This window comes from Sorex araneus, chromosome X, assembly GCF_027595985.1.
Source record: "Sorex araneus isolate mSorAra2 chromosome X, mSorAra2.pri, whole genome shotgun sequence".
Taxonomy (NCBI): Eukaryota; Metazoa; Chordata; class Mammalia; order Eulipotyphla; family Soricidae; genus Sorex; species Sorex araneus.
The window spans coordinates 49929886-49946153 of record NC_073313.1 but is presented as its reverse complement, the minus strand read 5'-3'; the positions used below and the strand labels follow the sequence as shown (position 1 = coordinate 49946153).

At 52.2% G+C, this 16268-nt stretch overlaps 1 protein-coding gene across 6 annotated transcripts; it reads right to left on the bottom strand.

Annotated features, from left to right (window-relative positions):
• Nucleotides 1-887: 887 nt before the first annotated feature.
• On the bottom strand, nucleotides 888-15468 carry CDK16 (cyclin dependent kinase 16). Of its 6 annotated transcripts, none has more exons than XM_055123345.1 (17): nucleotides 15088-15468; nucleotides 9313-9517; nucleotides 8984-9079; nucleotides 8509-8642; nucleotides 8283-8408; nucleotides 8121-8177; nucleotides 7907-8021; nucleotides 7237-7331; nucleotides 7077-7139; nucleotides 6724-6847; nucleotides 6414-6534; nucleotides 6207-6304; nucleotides 6015-6120; nucleotides 5881-5923; nucleotides 5654-5744; nucleotides 3343-3420; nucleotides 888-2959 (listed from the first exon to the last, which is right to left on the bottom strand). In XM_055123345.1, exons 2-17 carry the CDS (start codon nucleotides 9509-9511, stop codon nucleotides 2919-2921), a joined length of 1587 nt encoding a protein of 528 aa, XP_054979320.1. In that variant the 5' UTR covers nucleotides 9512-9517; nucleotides 15088-15468; the 3' UTR covers nucleotides 888-2918. The 6 variants fall into 6 exon arrangements, with proteins under 6 accessions (XP_054979320.1, XP_054979325.1, XP_054979323.1 ...); XM_055123350.1 differs by lacking the exon at nucleotides 15088-15468 and adding an exon at nucleotides 14644-15048; XM_055123346.1 differs by having other exon boundaries at nucleotides 2669-3255; nucleotides 15088-15463.
• Nucleotides 15469-16268: the final 800 nt, after the last annotated feature.

The following is a 16268-nucleotide window of genomic DNA, read 5'->3' as shown; positions in this document are numbered from 1 at the left end:
GGTCTTGAAATGCCTCAATTTTGTTTTGTTTTGTTTGGGGGGTAGGGGGCATACCCTGCAGTGCTCAGGGTTTACTTCTGGGTCTTGTGTTGGTGGGGCTGGTGTTCGGGGATACAAATGGGTTGCGGAGAATGGAACCTAGGTCTGCAGGATGCAAGGCAGATGCCCTACCTACTGGCCCAGCTAGCCTCAATTTTTAAGAATAGGGATTGTTTTTTTCTTTTTGGGTCACACCTGGCTCTGCACTCAGGAATTACTCCTGGTAGTGCTTGGGGGACCATATGGGATGCTGGGAATTGAACCTGGGTTGGCCTCGTGCAAGGCAAACTCCCTACCCACTGTGCTACGTTCCAGCCCCCTAAGAATAGGGATTCTAAGGCCAAATCTCCTGAAAACCATTTAGTAAGGGCAACATGTCTCTACTTAGGCACAATTCATCTTTTCTCTGTTGTGTGCAGAATCATTGGGTGTTTAGCTGTATCGTTGGCCTCTAGTCACTAGATACCAGCAGCACTCCACAGTGTTGAGACAATCAAGTATCTCCAGTCATTGCCAAATGTCCCCTGGGATAAGAGGTATTATCTAAGAACTTTTGCCCTAGGGCCGAAGTGTACAACCAGTAAGGCACAGGCATTGTACATGGCTAACCTGGTTTCGATTCCTGGCTCACTGGATCCCCCAAGCGCAACCAGGAACAATCCATGAAGAGTTAGGTGTGGCCTCCCCAATCCAAAAAAAACCCAGTAACATCTGTGATAGGTCGTGTCATATTTTTCTCTGCTAGGGCTTCCACCCTTACCTGCTGATAACAATTTTTTCTGGCTTCCTGAACTTGCATATTTGTTGATCCCACATGATCTTTGCTCCCCAAAATAGGTTCAGGAATGAATGTTTCAGTGGCTTTATTCACTTTCATCACCTCATTTCACAGGCAAGAACACAACTTGTCACACCTCTAGGCCCATGCACACAAAGGTCCCTGGGTCTGGAATGTCTAGAACATCCCCTCCCTGCATGGGTTTTTCCGTCCACCCCAACCCCAATATAAAACATCTCATAATTTAGCTCTACTTTGGGGGCCACACCCAGCAGCCCTCAGGGATCACTCTTCTTCATGCTCAAGGGATCTGTAGTGCCAGTCAGCTGTGTATAATGAAGCGGTGTATAATGCAGGTGCTTTAGCCCCTGTACTCTACAGCCCATTTTCTTTTCCATTAACCTCATCATTAGTGCAATTCTAACCCTGGCCCAGACCTCACACAGAGGAAAGGGGGTTTACAACTCAACTGTGCAAACTGAGGGGGAGAGGGGAGTAAAACCTTTCAACCTTGGAGTCCCCAAGGTGACATTCACATTGAGTCTGACATGAGAACTGTTCAACTCCAGGTGACTGCCTAGCCTTTCCCAAACCCACCCCTCTGCCTGCAATGAGCCAATCCCTGGGCTTTGTCGAGGATGGTGAGAAAGAATCTACAACACCCAGGTTAAAGTAAACGAAACCCTTGACTGCACACCTGTGAGCAAGCCCCAGGCTATCCCATTTGACCACTGGCCTGTCACAGACCACTGCAGCTTCCTCTGCACTTTTTTACCCAGCCTGTGGTTTGAATACTTTGTAGATAGATACCAATGAACTTCCAGTTCCACAGATTGTTCTTAGTGTCCCAGTCAAAAATGTGTGGTTGGTTACACTTGGTTATCCAAGTGTCTTTCAACAAGTCTATACCTGTCTCCACCTCTCTGGTTTCTTCATATTCTTAAGTAAATACAACTCCTGAGTTAGGTCACTGATTCTGAATCCATTCTCTATTCACTGTGCTCCTGTTGCCTGTGCAGCCACTCAGATGCCTTTGTCGCCATCAGGAACATTTCCCAGGCCCACTCCCCAGTGCTCTTCTAGATGGGCGCCAGATGCGAAATCTGCAAATGTCCAGTCTTTACCCTGTGTTATGCCCTCCCCCACTTCTTCCAGGGATTTGCAATCAAATGTTTCCATTTAGACTTTTTTTTAATATTTCATACAGGGATTATGGTGCATTCAGGAACCCAACCCCCCCAAATCTCACTTGGACCCCACCCATGTACTCCCATCCCATTTGAGGGCCCCAGGGTTTAGAGTGGAGGAAGGAGAGGTAACCACCCATCTGAGGACTGACCCCAGAGACTGTCCCTGCCCTGCCTCATCCTCCCCAAGGCTACGGGGATAATGCCTGGGCCCAACACCTGCACATACCCCTACCGCTGCTTGTACACATATGCACACTGGCTCCTTACTGAGTTGGTCAGTTCCTGGCAGGGCCCCTACCCAACAGCACCGAGTGGGATGGGGGCAGGAGGGCTGGCTAGGGAGACCCTGAGAAGGAAGGAGATCCCAGCGATATGGGACTGCAGGAGGGAAAGAGTGGGGGGACCCACACCTCATCCATTTCCCAGAGACTCTCCAGTAGTCCCCAGGTCCCCCTGCAGCTGGGGAGTGAAGGCGGGGTGGAAGGCGAGTGGCTGAGGCATGCTTTCCCTTAGCCGCCCCCAGGGTCTGGTGATGGGCAGGGTTCTAAACAGGGGCTACGTCCCTGCCTGGGAGAGGCTGGGAGCGGGGCTTCATTGCACAAAATACTGTGGAAGGGCCACACACGGGGAGTGGGACCCAGCCGGTCTGTGTACAGAGATATTGCATTTAAAAAATGAAAACCTCATTTAAAATAAAAATAAATGAATTAAACAAAACAAACAAAAAAAAGCCCACACAACACAAGGCAGGTGGGGCAGGCAGGAAAGCAGACGGGGAATGCCTCAGACCCGAGGCATCATCACCACATCTTGTCTGAGTCGAGATCCCCAGCCTGGACTAGCTCTGGACCCCTGGCTGGCCATGGGGTAGTGGTCCTGGGGGACGGACGATGAGGAATACAGGCCTGGCCTCAGTGTGGGAGGCTGGCACGGCCATGCTGTCCACCAGCAACTACCAAGACAGAGAAACACAGACAGACCAGGCAAGGAGCGATGAGAGCTTTGTTAGCACCCAGCAGACAGGCCAATGGGTGGGTTGACAGGTCAATGATCAGGTAGGTGTTGAAACAGGCAGCAGGGGACATGTGGGCAGACTAGCATGAGTCAGGCAGGCAGGCAGGCAACAAGCAGGCAGGGTGCAGTTGGGGGCTGCCCTGTGAGGGGTGTGGCATCCCTCCAGCTGCTGCCTGCTGGGGCCTGGGTCTGTGGCTTAGAACTCGGTGTCCACCACGCGGAAAGCCGGCCTGCCTGCAGGGGAAAGCAGAGCAGATGGCCGTTGGTGGGCGAGCAGACAGGTGGAAAGGGCAAGGAAGAGGGCAATGGCCACACACGTACCTGCGTCAGGCATCGATGAAGACCGAAGACTGGCCTCCTTTTGTAGCATGATCTCCTTTAGTGCAAATATGGAAGTAGCTGTGGATAAGGGAAAGAGATGGAATGGGGAATGAGACAAGGAATCAGTCTGGACTAACTCCCATATGATTCAATCAGGGGAACTAGGTAGAGTTCCCTTTCCTTGAGAAACGGACTGTCAAAATTAATTGCAAATGCAAACCAGCTACAAATAAGGAAAAGGAAATAGGGACTACATTTTCCTTGACACTAAGAAATCAATATTAATTTTGTCAAGTGTAAATAATAAGTTTCCAACTGACACCAGTTAAATCTAGGTGATGAAGGGTGGGGGGATTTGATGAATTCAGTTAATAGGGGGAAATGCCAATTTGTTTAGGCAGTTTAACTATCAGGACTGGAGCAATAGCACAGCAGGTAGGGCGTTTGACTTGCACGCGGCCAACCCGGGTTCGATTCCTGCATCCCTCTCGGAGAGCCTGGCAAGATATCAAGAGTATCCTGCTCGCACAGCAGATCCTGGCAAGCTACCCATGGCATATTCGATATGCCAAAAACAGTAACAAGTCTCAGAATGGAGACGTTACTGGTGCCCGCTTGAGCAAATCGATGAACAACGGGATGACAGTGCTACAGTACTATAGCTTAACTATATTCTTGTTATGCTTAAAAGTATTCCAGCAATATATGCTGAAATTATGAACACTGTATCTGGGATTTAATTCATAGAAGCAATACATGTGAAAACCAAATCGGTCAAGAACTGATGACCTTTTGTAGTAATTGAAAACTTTTTTCTCATTTTGGGGCCACACCTGGCTCTGTATTTAGGAGTTACTCCTGGCAGTGCTCAGGAAACCATCTGAGATGCCAGGGATCAAGCTTGGGTCACACACGTACAAGTGCCCTATCCACTCTACTATACCTAGTAATTGAAAACTCTTATTATTCTGATCTATAAATACAATATTAAGTATCCTATCAAAAAATTTAAAGGGGACTGGAGAAATGCTACTGGTTCAATCCCCAGCATCCCATATTGTCCTCTGACCACCCCTAAGAATAATCCTTGGGTGCAGAGCCAGGAGTAAGCCCTGAGCACAGCCAGGTGCAGTCCCAAAACAGAAAAAAATTCTTAACGTCAGCTACGCAAAGTGAATACCCAATGTGATTACATGTCTACAGAGTACAAAAGAAATTTTACTTATGCTGTTAGAAGTAAAACTAGAGGCTACAGTGGTAGTACAGAAGGCAGGGTGCTTGCCTTGCATGCAGCTAACATGGGTTCAATCCCCAGCACCCCATATAGTCTCCTGAACTCTACCAGGAATCTTCCCTGAGCTCAGAGCCAGAAGTCCTGAGCTATGCCAGATATTGCTCCAAAAGGTTAAACCTAAGGTAACCCTTGGGGATGGGGGTGTCAGGAGTAACTCAAAAGAGAAGAGGGCATTTGTGCAGAGGATCTCATACCTTGTTTCTTAATCTAATGCCAGTTACATGGGCATGATTAATTTGTGAAAATGAACTGCGCCATATACTTATGACCTGCATGTTTCTCACATGTTTACAAAGAAATGTTTATTTTAGGGGCTGGAGCTCCTAGTACTGCTCATAATACAGCAGGGAGGACATTTACTTTTTTTGTGGCTCACCCAGCATCTCAGTGATCTCATGGTGATTCCTGAGCAGAGGCAGGAATAATCCCTGAGCACTGCCAGCTGTGGCTCCCAAACTAAAATATGGCTTAGTGGGGCCAGGGATCTAGCTTAAAATGATGGAACACATGCCTGACACGTGCAAGACCCAGAGCTGGATGGATCTCAGGCACGGCATGCCCCTACCCTCAGCACCATGAGCACTGCAGAGCTGCACAAGCCCAAGCACTGAACCTCTGTTAGGCTGCACCACCAGGCCAATTATCACCACCCCTCACCCTCCACTGCTAGGTATGGCACCTTAAAGAAAGAAAAAGAAACAGAAACAAAGGCAAAATGACACTGCTTATCAGTGTCTGAAGGGAAAAAAAGATGTAAAAACAAAAATACCAGCTTTATCATCATTGGGGGAAACATCACACCCGGCAGTGCTCAGGGAGGGCTGGACTGAACCCAATTAAACCGCCGCACATTCCCAACTTCTACAAGAATCATTTTCTTATTATATCATCAAAGGGCATGCCCCATGCCCCCCTTCAAGGTGGCCCAGCCAGAGCCCTATACAAGCATCCCAACTGTCCACAGCCATCCTGCTTCCCACAGTCCCCAACCAGATGTGCATCGCCATTTCCACTCACTGTCAGGAAGTTTATGTATCCGTTCCCCCAGACTGAGGAAGAACGGATGTTTCATGGCGTCCTCTGCGGAGATCCGATTGCGTCCTTCAAACTGGGTTTATGCATGGGAGAGGAATATTAATACCTTCAATAAGGAGATCTCTGCTTCCTCCCCACCCCAAATCCTCTCCGAGGATCGAATAGGAATCTTCTAAAGCCCCAAGACCGGCTGAGGAAGGTGGTCTCACCTGCAGCAGCTTATTGAGGAGGTCAGCCCCATCACTGTCAAGTCTGTGGCAAAAACAAGGGGTGCTGCTTGACAATGCGTTTGGACACTCTAGCCCCTGATGCCCGCCCACCCTCACCCACTCGCCAGCCTCACCGAGGTGCATGGCTCAAAAGGGCCTCAGGTCGGTATTTGGGGTAGTTGTAGGTCTTGAATTCTTCATTGGACAGGATGCCTGGCCATGTCTCTTCAGTGGGGGTTCCTGAGAAGGGAGAGGGAGTTACTTGAAGCACTTACAGGGCTTCCCTGCCAAGCTTGTCAGGCTCAGGGGTGTCCTCGCATCCTCACCCAAGATGCGGAAGATGAAATGCAGCTGTTCTTCCACTGTGGAGCCTGGGAAGAGGGGCCGGCCTGTAGCCATCTCGTAAAAGATGCAGCCCACACCCCTGGGGAAGGAAGACACAGTAAAGAGTTAGGCAGGTGAGATTGGCTGGACACTATCACCAAGCCACCCCGGTACCACCTGTCTCCGGCTACACTGCCACCTGTCCTCACCACATGTCAATCTGGGTTGAGTAGTCAGTAGACCCAAGTAGGATGTCCGGGGGTCGGTACCACAGTGTCACCACCTCATTGGAGTAAGTCTTGGTTGGAATGGACTTGGCCCGGGCCAGGCCTAGCAGATGGAGAGAAGGGGCACCTGAAATTGAGGAGGCCCTAGGCAGGCTGGGGGAGAGGGAAACCGGGGCAGAGGGTGTCCTAAGCACAGCCCATACATGGTGAGGGGGACAGAGACCAAGTGCCGTGGACAAAGAGGCAGCTGGGAGGTGGGCAAGACTGGGGGATCGATGGGAGGCTGGGGTACCAAAGTCTGCCAGTTTGAGTTCTCCTCTCTCATTGATGAGCAGATTCTGGGGCTTGAGGTCTCGGTGTAGCACCTTCTGCCGGTGACAATAGGCCAAGCCACGGAGCAGCTGGAACAGGAACAGCTGGGAAGCCAGGAACAGCAGGCAGAGGTCAAAGAGTATCCAGCAGAATGGCCCCCAAGCAGACACTGCTCCCCTCCCCAACACACACTGAGCCCAGAGCTCTGTCTCAAAAGAGAAGACAAGGTCTCTTTTCAAGGGATCCCAACCAGAAACAAAGCCAAATTAAAAAAGGTCAGTTTCTGGGTCATTGGCGGAGTAGAGGGGGTTAACAGGTCCCCCCTGCACCCACTTTCACGTTGTGCATGTTGATGACATTCCCACAGTCATCCAGGTACTGCTTCAGGTCCTTGTCCTGAGAAAAGATGAGGCGACAAAGGAAAGAATGTACCCTCTGTGTCTCCTGGTCATCTCCCCAACCTCCACCTGGGACCCGTGGCAACCAAGCTTACCAAGTACTCAAAGACAAGAGTGAGGGACTTCTCTGTGTGGATAATGTCATGAAGCGTGACGATGTTGGCATGTTTGAGGTCCTTGAGCAGTGACACTAAAGAAAGCACAGAGGTGGGAAGGGGGAGTCAGGACCTCGCCACCATTAGGACAGAGAAGAGGATGGGGATCAGACAGAGACAAGTCCAGGGTGTCCCTGTTGCTGCCACACAGTTTGGGATGGTAGCTGACAGGTGCCAGGTCTAACCCAAGGAAGATGTATTCTCATGTTGAAGAAACAGCAATTAAGGCTCAGAAAAGAATATGGCAAAACAAGTAGGGATTAGGGCCCCAGGTTTAACGAGACTAGATTTTACAACCAAGTCTCTGCAAAGGGACCTTGTTCCATCCAACCCTCGGTACTAAGGACCTGTAGCTTTGTGTAAAAACAGTTTTGTACACTCAATTTCTATTCAATTTGAATTCATTCCATGTGGCATTCTGACTAGGTAGGCACTTGCAGAGGTCTCTTGGAACCAATGCGAGAGCCTTGATTTCCAGGCCATTTGCCTCTTCTCCAAACAGAAAAGGATTTCTGAACCAGACGTGTGGGTGAGACCCATTTTCTCACAAAGCCCAGGATGGCAGGAGGAAGGCCCAGAACCCTAAGAGAAGATACAGTGGGGCTAGTACCTTCCCGGATGGCGGTGCAGGGTGCTCCCTCTTCATGTTCCAGTCTGATCTCCTTGAGTGCCACAAGGTTGTCTGTGAGCTTACTTTTGCCTTTGTAGACAGTGGCATATGTACCCTGGATACAATGGAAGAGGGACCGGGGACGAGCTTGAGGCTGCAGGGAATTCCCCATACCCCACCCCCACCCACCACGGGTCTCCCAGCTGCCCCTCACCTCGCCCAGCTTGTCCAGCTTGATGTAAGTCTCCAATTTACCAAATCCTATCTCAGACTGTGGGGTAAAGGAAGCAAGTTGAAACACGCTGGTGGGGGGTGGCAGGGTGGGGGAATAGAAGCAAGAAAAGAAAAGAGAGGGACAGTAACAAACTTTGCTCACCAAACTGACACGGCGGAGGCGGCGACTGAGGGGCTTATCAAAGATGGGACTATTGAGGGTCAGCTTCTCAAGATAGCCCTCAGGCAGCCGGATGTCAGCTGGTAATGATAGGCGCTTGTTGATGTCCTGTCAGGCAAAGAGGGGGCAGAAACAAGGCAATGAATTCCACTGCCCCAGGTTCAACCCTTTTTCCAGCCACACCATCTTTCCATGTGGGAACACGTACCTCAGTGGAGATCTTGCGTGGGGGATGGTTGCGCATGCGCACCCTTACTGGTGACTGCACCTCATCCGAGGACGTGGCTGAGGCCTGATCACTTTCACCATCAGACCCGATCTTCAAGTCCTCGTGGACAATCTCTGGCAAGGGGGGAAGAGGGAGGGGGCAGTTAGGTGGAGTCTGGAGCCCAGGCAGCCCATCCCCACCTCACACACATTTTCACAACTGCTGCAGAGAGAGCAGCTTGGAAACCCCCCTCCCAGGGGAGTCTATGACAAGTTAGTCCCAAAGTGCTCTGTTGTGGGGGCACCAGAAAGCCTGAGGGAGTCATTGCAGAGCGCAGGAGAAGGGCAGCAGGAAGCTTGGGGGGCTGCAGTGGGCAATCAGGGCACCCTTTTCCCCTTGAGGCTAGAACACAAAGCCCAGGGAAAAGGGCACAGATAATGGGGCCAGAGAATAGTACAGCGAGTAGGGCACTTGCCTTGTACACGGCAGACCCGGGGTAGATCCCTGGCACCACATATGGTCCCCCGAGCCCGCCAGGAGTGATTCCTGAGTGCAGAGCCAGGAGTAACCCCTGAGCATCGCCAGTTGTGGCCCAAAGTCCAGAAAGAAAGAAAGAAAGAAAAAGGCACAGATGGACAGTGGGTACTGAGAGAGAATGACAGGGAAGAGGGGGAACAAAGAGCATACAGGGGTCAGAAAAGGGGAGAAAACAGGGAAGTGAACATAACACAAGTCTGAAAGGAAATGAACTGAGAAGTACGAGCCAGGAACCAGTCTGAGGATAGGAGGAGCCAGGGGACCCACCAGGTGCAGAGCTGAGAGGGCCTCGTCCCGAGCGAGGTTCCCCAGGGGCAGCTCGTGTGGGCGCCTCTCCAAGGTTATTGCCACCACCGCCACTCTCATCCAGGCCTATCTGCTCAGGGGCACCATTGGTCTTTTCTACACCTCGGCCGCCTCGGAGTGTCATTGACAGCTGCCGTTTGATCTTCTTCATCCGATCCATGGCGACCTGAGTGGGAGTATGGATGACAAGTGAGACCCACCACGGCCCCCTCAACCTGTGACAATCCAGGGAGAGGACACACTCACGTGGACTTGTGTCACTGCCCACCCAAACCTCTTGGGGTTCCTAGAAATCGGCCTGGATGGGGAAAACATGGCTCTTAAATAGCAAACCTGGGAAGGAAGGCTTGGGTATCTGGCTGAAGTCAAGGGTCCTGCTGCCGGACAGCTGGCCATTAACAGGATAGTGTCACTGGGGGCACACGGCAATCTACAGCAAGAATTTTCTGGTCTAGTAGCAGTGTTGAATCTGGATGAAGTGGGGGCCTCACCCAAGACAGCAGGATGATTGAAAAGGCCCTGGGTACGCCCACAGAGTGGCATGTTCCACTGGCACCAGCCCCACATCGTGCCCAACTGCCAGGGTAGAATGTTATTATTGACCACAAGAATCTTCCTGTCTTACCCAGCAACCATCGTCATGGTGAGCGGTGGACCACCCCACTGATCAACCCAGATGGAAGTATGGGGGGTAGGGAAATCCAGTACAGAACCAACCACTGTATGAGCTAACAGGGGGTGTCAGCTATCCCTAGGGCTGCTGGAAGGGGTCAATCAAGTTGGAACTCATCAGCTGCCACTCAAGACTCGTACAAATCAGGCTATTATTTCTCTTCTATTTAAGAATATACCCACTTTGGGGGCTGGAGCGATAGCACAGCGGGTAGGGCATTTGCCTTGCACGCGGCTGACACGGGTTCGATCCCCGGCATCCCATATGGTCCCCCAAGCACTGCCAGAAGCAATTCCTGAGTGCAAAGCCAGGAGTAACCCCTGAGCATTGCTGGGTGTGACCCAAAAAGAAAAAAAAAAAAGAATATACCCACTTTCGTATCACCCCAGATAAGTGTTCCAGGTCTCTGTATGGTCCAGGAGGTGTGAGCCTATTCAGCCCTCACCACACCCCCTTCGTTTCTAGCTGCAATGTGCAACCATAGACAACAGCAGTCCCACCTCAGGACCTTCATACTGGCAACTTCCCTGAAGCACCCTTCCCCCAGATTTCCAAATAGCCGGCTCCCTCCCTGCCCCTTTCAGACCACTGCTCCGATACCACCTGCAAGAGGCTACCAAGAACAGTATTCATAACCTTAACTCCCAGCATTCCCCCACCTTGACAACACTCATCACCTCCTCAGAAATGACACCAGATACTTATTTGCTTCTTTATACCCTGTCTGTTAACTAGGAGATTGGCAATGCCAAAGCAGATTCCTGCCTGTTTAGGTCACAGCTATATCCAGAAGCCCTGCATTAATAACTGACAAGAGTAGATGTTGAGTGTGCTTCTGGCAGAAATTAATGTAGCAGGGGGTTGGGGCCCTCGGACCAACTTCTGCCTGGCCGGTGATTCCCTACTACTCACAAACAATCCCAAATGAGACGTGCAATCCCAGATGTCAGCATCGGCAAGAAGACCTAGAATGGGGCTGGCTAGATGGAATAGGGCCACCAAAAGGCTGAGAGTCACCATCTTTCGCTTCCTCCTGGGCACTGGGCCAACAAGGAGGGGGAAAAGACCTGGCTCCGGAACCATCTGGACTCACAGCAGGGCCTAAGATGGCCATGGGCCCAAGGGAAGTAGCACTAGATAGGAGGTCGAGGATGAAGCTGCGGCTGGACTTGTGAAGAGAAGTGGGTCAGCTGTTCACATAAAATGAGGCGCTTACCCCAGTGGACCCTCCCTCCACTTCTGTCTGCCTAGCCAAGAAGCTAGTAAAGAGGAGAGAATCTCTTCCAGCAACAACATCCTAACCCAAGATACTGAATACTGGACGCAAGGCAGAGGAAGGTGAAACATGGGCAGTCAGACTGTGTCTATATGGCACAGATATGCAGCCATTTTGCCTACTGTAGTGGGGAACAGAATATGGGGGAATCGAAAGTAGGGCTGGATAGAGAATGAGGAGTAAGCTGGGAGTCATGCGTCCATGACATCTAACTGGAAACCCCAAGGGCCACGCATGTTCCAGAATTCAATTCTGAGTGTGCTTTAGAAAGAGGAGGTACAAAATCTGCACTTCAACACCCCCATAAGGGAAGCCCTGAGGACCCTATGAATACACGAAACACGTAAACTTTATTAATACAAAGCACACAACCATCGTCGGAATACTCTCACCTCCCACCAAAACGACCATGAAGACACAATCATCGCATACTACGGAACATACTAACCTCATCCTGTGCTGATCCTGCGCTGATCTGTGATCCCACATTGGAAGCTCACAGACTCACAGAGGGCTACTACTCTATTCTGTGTATAGGTGCCTCTGTGAAGACTTTCCTGCATTCCTTTTTTTTTTTTTTGGTGTCACACCCAGCAATGCTGAGGGGTTACTCCTGGCTCTGCACTCAGGAGTTACTCCTGGCAGTGCTTGGGGGGCCATGTGAGATGCTGGGGATCGAACCCAGGTCGGCCACGTGCAAGGCAAATGCCTTACCCGCTGTACTATTTATTGCTCTGGCCCCTGCATTCTTTTTTTTTTTTTTGGTTTTTGGGCCACACACCCAGCAGTTTCTGGGCTTCCTCCTAGCTCTGCAGTCAGGGATCACTCCAGGCAGGGCTCGGGAGACCCTACAGGGTTCTGATGATCAAACCCGGGTCTGCCCTATGCAAGGCAAGTGCCTTACCCACTGTCCTACTGGCCCCCTTTCCTGCATCTTACCTGCAATCAGCACATATTCATTTCTCCATTGATCTCTAACTTCCATCAGCATACACAGACCCAAAGCAGCACTGAAGTGTTAGCAAACATTTGCCTCTTCTAAGTTAACTTACCACCACATTCTTGGGCCATTCCCAGGTCCACCTTCCTAGGAGTTTCTCCACAGCGCTCTCCCACCCCACTCCCTTAACACCCTATTCCCCTACTTGATTCTGACCCCCATGCAAGTGCCTTACCCACTGTCCTACTGGCCCCCTTTCCTGCATCTTACCTGCAATCAGCACATATTCATTTCTCCATTGATCTCTAACTCCTATCAGCATACACAGACCCAAAGCAGCACTGAAGTGTTAGCAAACATTTGCCTCTTTTAAGTTAACTTACCACCACATTCTTGGGCCATTCCCAGGTCCACCTTCCTAGGAGTTTCTCCACAGCGCTCTCCCACCCCACTCTCTTAACACCCTATTCCCCTACTTAATTCTGATCCCCATTAGTATGCACACGGGACCCTTTACAGCTGACCCACATTAGCACTCACCGGACCTTCAGACTGCCCTGGATCCGATTAAAGTGAACCACACAGCTCCCTGACCCGTTTTTAAACACTCTGACACTCCTCTGCAGCTCTGGCCATCTGCAACACATATTTTTCTCCTGCATCCTTGACGCCTATCACTTCACCCTGACCCCCACCAGTACACACACTGGACCTCACACAGAGCCTCCCTCCCTCTCAGAACACCCAGAACTCTTACCCGTTTCTCAGGGACATGAACAAGGGCAGACACACTGTGCTATAATGGCTTGGCCCTATTTAGTATACAGAGATACTCAGACATCCCAGTCCTCCCTTAGAAAATGTTTCAGTCCTATCCCTCCATGGTCCTAATACACTTTAGCACACCTAGACCTTCACACAGTCCTGTTCATTATTTCTCTTTGCTTCCACTCTGCTGACAGTCACCATTACAGGGTCACCCATGGATTCCCCCCGCCCCATCACCATCCTCAATTCTCCTCACTGCACACTAGGTTCCCCCCCACCACAACCCTATCCCGGTTCCACTGCTCTGGAAGCTCACAAACTGTCTTCCTAATGTTGAGGCTTATTAGCATATCCGAGACCTCAGCTCCTGGTGGGCACAAATTTAGGCACCTTTCCAAGGCTGTTAAGTCATAGTACCAGCCACTGAAACTTCATAGGCCATCTATTACGTCCTTTCTTGGCATTCTGCAGTCTCCTCTCCTGTCCTCATGGTCACACATTGATCTCACATCTGGATGCTGTTTGTGTGCCAGCTGTTCTGGCATTCCTGATAGGGAGGAATGCTCTGTGAAGTACAGTGTGTGCTAGTAGGGGTCAGGGTGAAGGGAAGTTCCAGCTTGAGCTGATAGGAGGCAAGGATACAGGAGAAAAATATGTGAAGAAGGCCGGAACTGTGCAGGGGTGTGAGTGTCTGCAAAACATCTGGAGGTTCTGGGGAAGTAGGGTCATGTGGGGATTAAGCCTATGCTGCAGCCATCTTTGAGCCATTTTGCCTGTCCAACTTCTCTGTTCTCAATATAACACGAAAGCTATGGCACCACTAAGACACTTTCCTCCTGACTGCCCGCACAACTCGGATCCCCTTTAGCACCCCTTGGCCCCTATTAGCATATCCTGGGCCTCGGCCTTGTCAGACCTCCATTTCCACACGCAGCTGTACACTGTCAACTCTGGAGTTGTTCCAGCAACCGTCCTTCCATGAAGCCCGAGAGGACCCTCACACACTCGGTGCCACCAGCGATTAAAAACTCAGCACCAACGCCACCGCCACCCTCATTCCCACACACATGACTTCTGGGCCCTGGTCCTAGGAGTGTCCCTCCTGGCAGCTCTACCACCCGGGCTCGGCGATGAGTCACAAGTCATCTCTCTCGCAGCTATTCCTCCATTTGCAGGTCAGCCCTGCTCGGCCATCCCACCCCGTGCTCGCCACCCGCGGGCCCCCCCCCGCCCTGCGCCCCCACCTCCTCAACGGGCGCTAGGCCGCAACCCTTACACAGCGCTACGACTGTGTCACATGCTCCAACCCCGCCGCAGCTCTGTCCCTCACTAGGAAAGCTCGAGCCTTCCGCCCGGCCGGCCACCATTTCCACACCTCCCGCTCCGTCGACCACCCTGCTCCCCCTCGGCACACACAGTCCGCCCATCCCCAGCTCCCAGTCCCGGCCCAGGGCGGGGCCAAGGTCAGGAAGGCCCCAAATGACCCACGCCCGGTGCATTCCGGGAAATTCGACAGGGGGGAGGGGCGCATGCCAGCGGTGCAGCCCCGACCCCCGTGCACCGCGCCGGGGGCGTGGGGTGGTTCTCCGGGAGGGAGGGCAGCCCCCACCCCACCACTCTCGGGGACGCGCTCACCGGCGGGGGCGCGCGAGCAAGCTCAGCGCCGCGGGGCCGGCGCGGCGGCGCCTGGGGCGGCGGCCTGGGCTGGGGCCGCACGGCCTCCTTCTCCTCCGCTTCGCCGCAGGCGCCCGTCCCAGTAGTCTTCAGCCATGGCTGCTGGGCCCGGGCCGCCGCCGGCTGAGGAGGAGGCGGCGGCGGCGGCGGCGGCGGTGGCTGAGGCGGAGGCGGCGTCCCGCTCAGCCGGCCATTAGCTAGGCCGCTGCGGGCAATGCCCCCAGGCTCCTTTGCGCCCGTTCGAATCCGAGAGCTCAAGGCGGCGCGCAGGTCAAAGCCGAAGGCGCCCGAAGATGCCGCGGATCCCAGGGCCGAACAGCTATCGGCCCAACCGCCGCGCGCGCCGCGCTCCGCGCATGCGCACGCACGCGCTGGAAAGGGTCAAGTGAGAAGGAGGGGACTCACCTCGTAGTAGATGTACCAATAGACTCGTCTGTAGCGGGAGGTGACACGGCCATTGCGCGCCCACTGTGGAGTGTGGCGCAGGCCCTGGAATGGCGCCAGGAGGAAGATTCAAGGGGGCTTATTACTCAGCTCCGGTCTGGCTAGTAGTTTGTTAGAACCAGAGAGGGCAGCAGCTAGCGACTAGTGGGTCAGTCACCACTAGCACCCCTGGATCGACCTCACTTGGTACATCCCCATGATGGCAAAGGGGACTTTTGCGAGGAGGAAAATGATGATGCAGTCAGTTCTAGTCCCTTGATGCGCTTCGGCAAGTTGAAATCTTAAAGGTTTCCCAGAAGATGACTTTTCTAGGCGAGGTGGCCTGGAGAATCATTAGCTTTAAACACCTTAGATAAGACAGAGCCTGGTCCCGCCCTGCTTGGTCCCCCTCCCTCCACCTCCGCCTCTTAACTCATTCCCTCTGTGAACGCAGAGCGGGCCCCGCCCTTTAAGGGCTTTGCCCAGCCAATCGGATTTGCTCCCTGGGGTGAGGCATATCAAGAATGAAGGGCGTGTCTGGATGGAAGAGGCGGGATTTTCCTGACCTATCCCTCCTACCCCACGCCTCTTCCCTGTTTTTATTGGTTTTCCCCGACGAAGTCCGGGTCCTTCTTTTGTTCTGCGTTCCACTCTCATCATAAATTGAATATCCGACAAGGCGATTGGCCAAAAGAACGTTCAATCTATTTTTGTCCCTCCCTAAGCACTTCCCACCACCTCAGCAAGGTTCTTGGGGTGGAGCCTAGGTAGAGACCGAAAAGGCGGATCTTTTAGAGGGGGAGTCCCTTACTGCGCAAGCTTGGGACTTTGGGTTAGGAGGGGACCTCAGCTATATTGGTGTTGCCCCTGGAATTGGGTTTTCCTGCAGTTTCTCAGCTACTGCCTGAATCGTATCCGTGGCTCCTCCAGCTCTGTGGTTTTCACGGATTTATTGAGTGCCTAAACAGGGGTACGTCCCTCACCCCTCTCTCAGCCTGGAGAATTTACACAGTATCACCAAGCCCAGTTTAAATGGCAGGAGCCTTCAACAATCTGCCTGGAATTTCCAAATTATATTGCATCCCAGTCCAAAGTCGACTTGTCTGCTTCTTCTAGACTTCTGCTTCTTGTAGACTTCTCTTTATAGCAGTCTTTCTCACAAC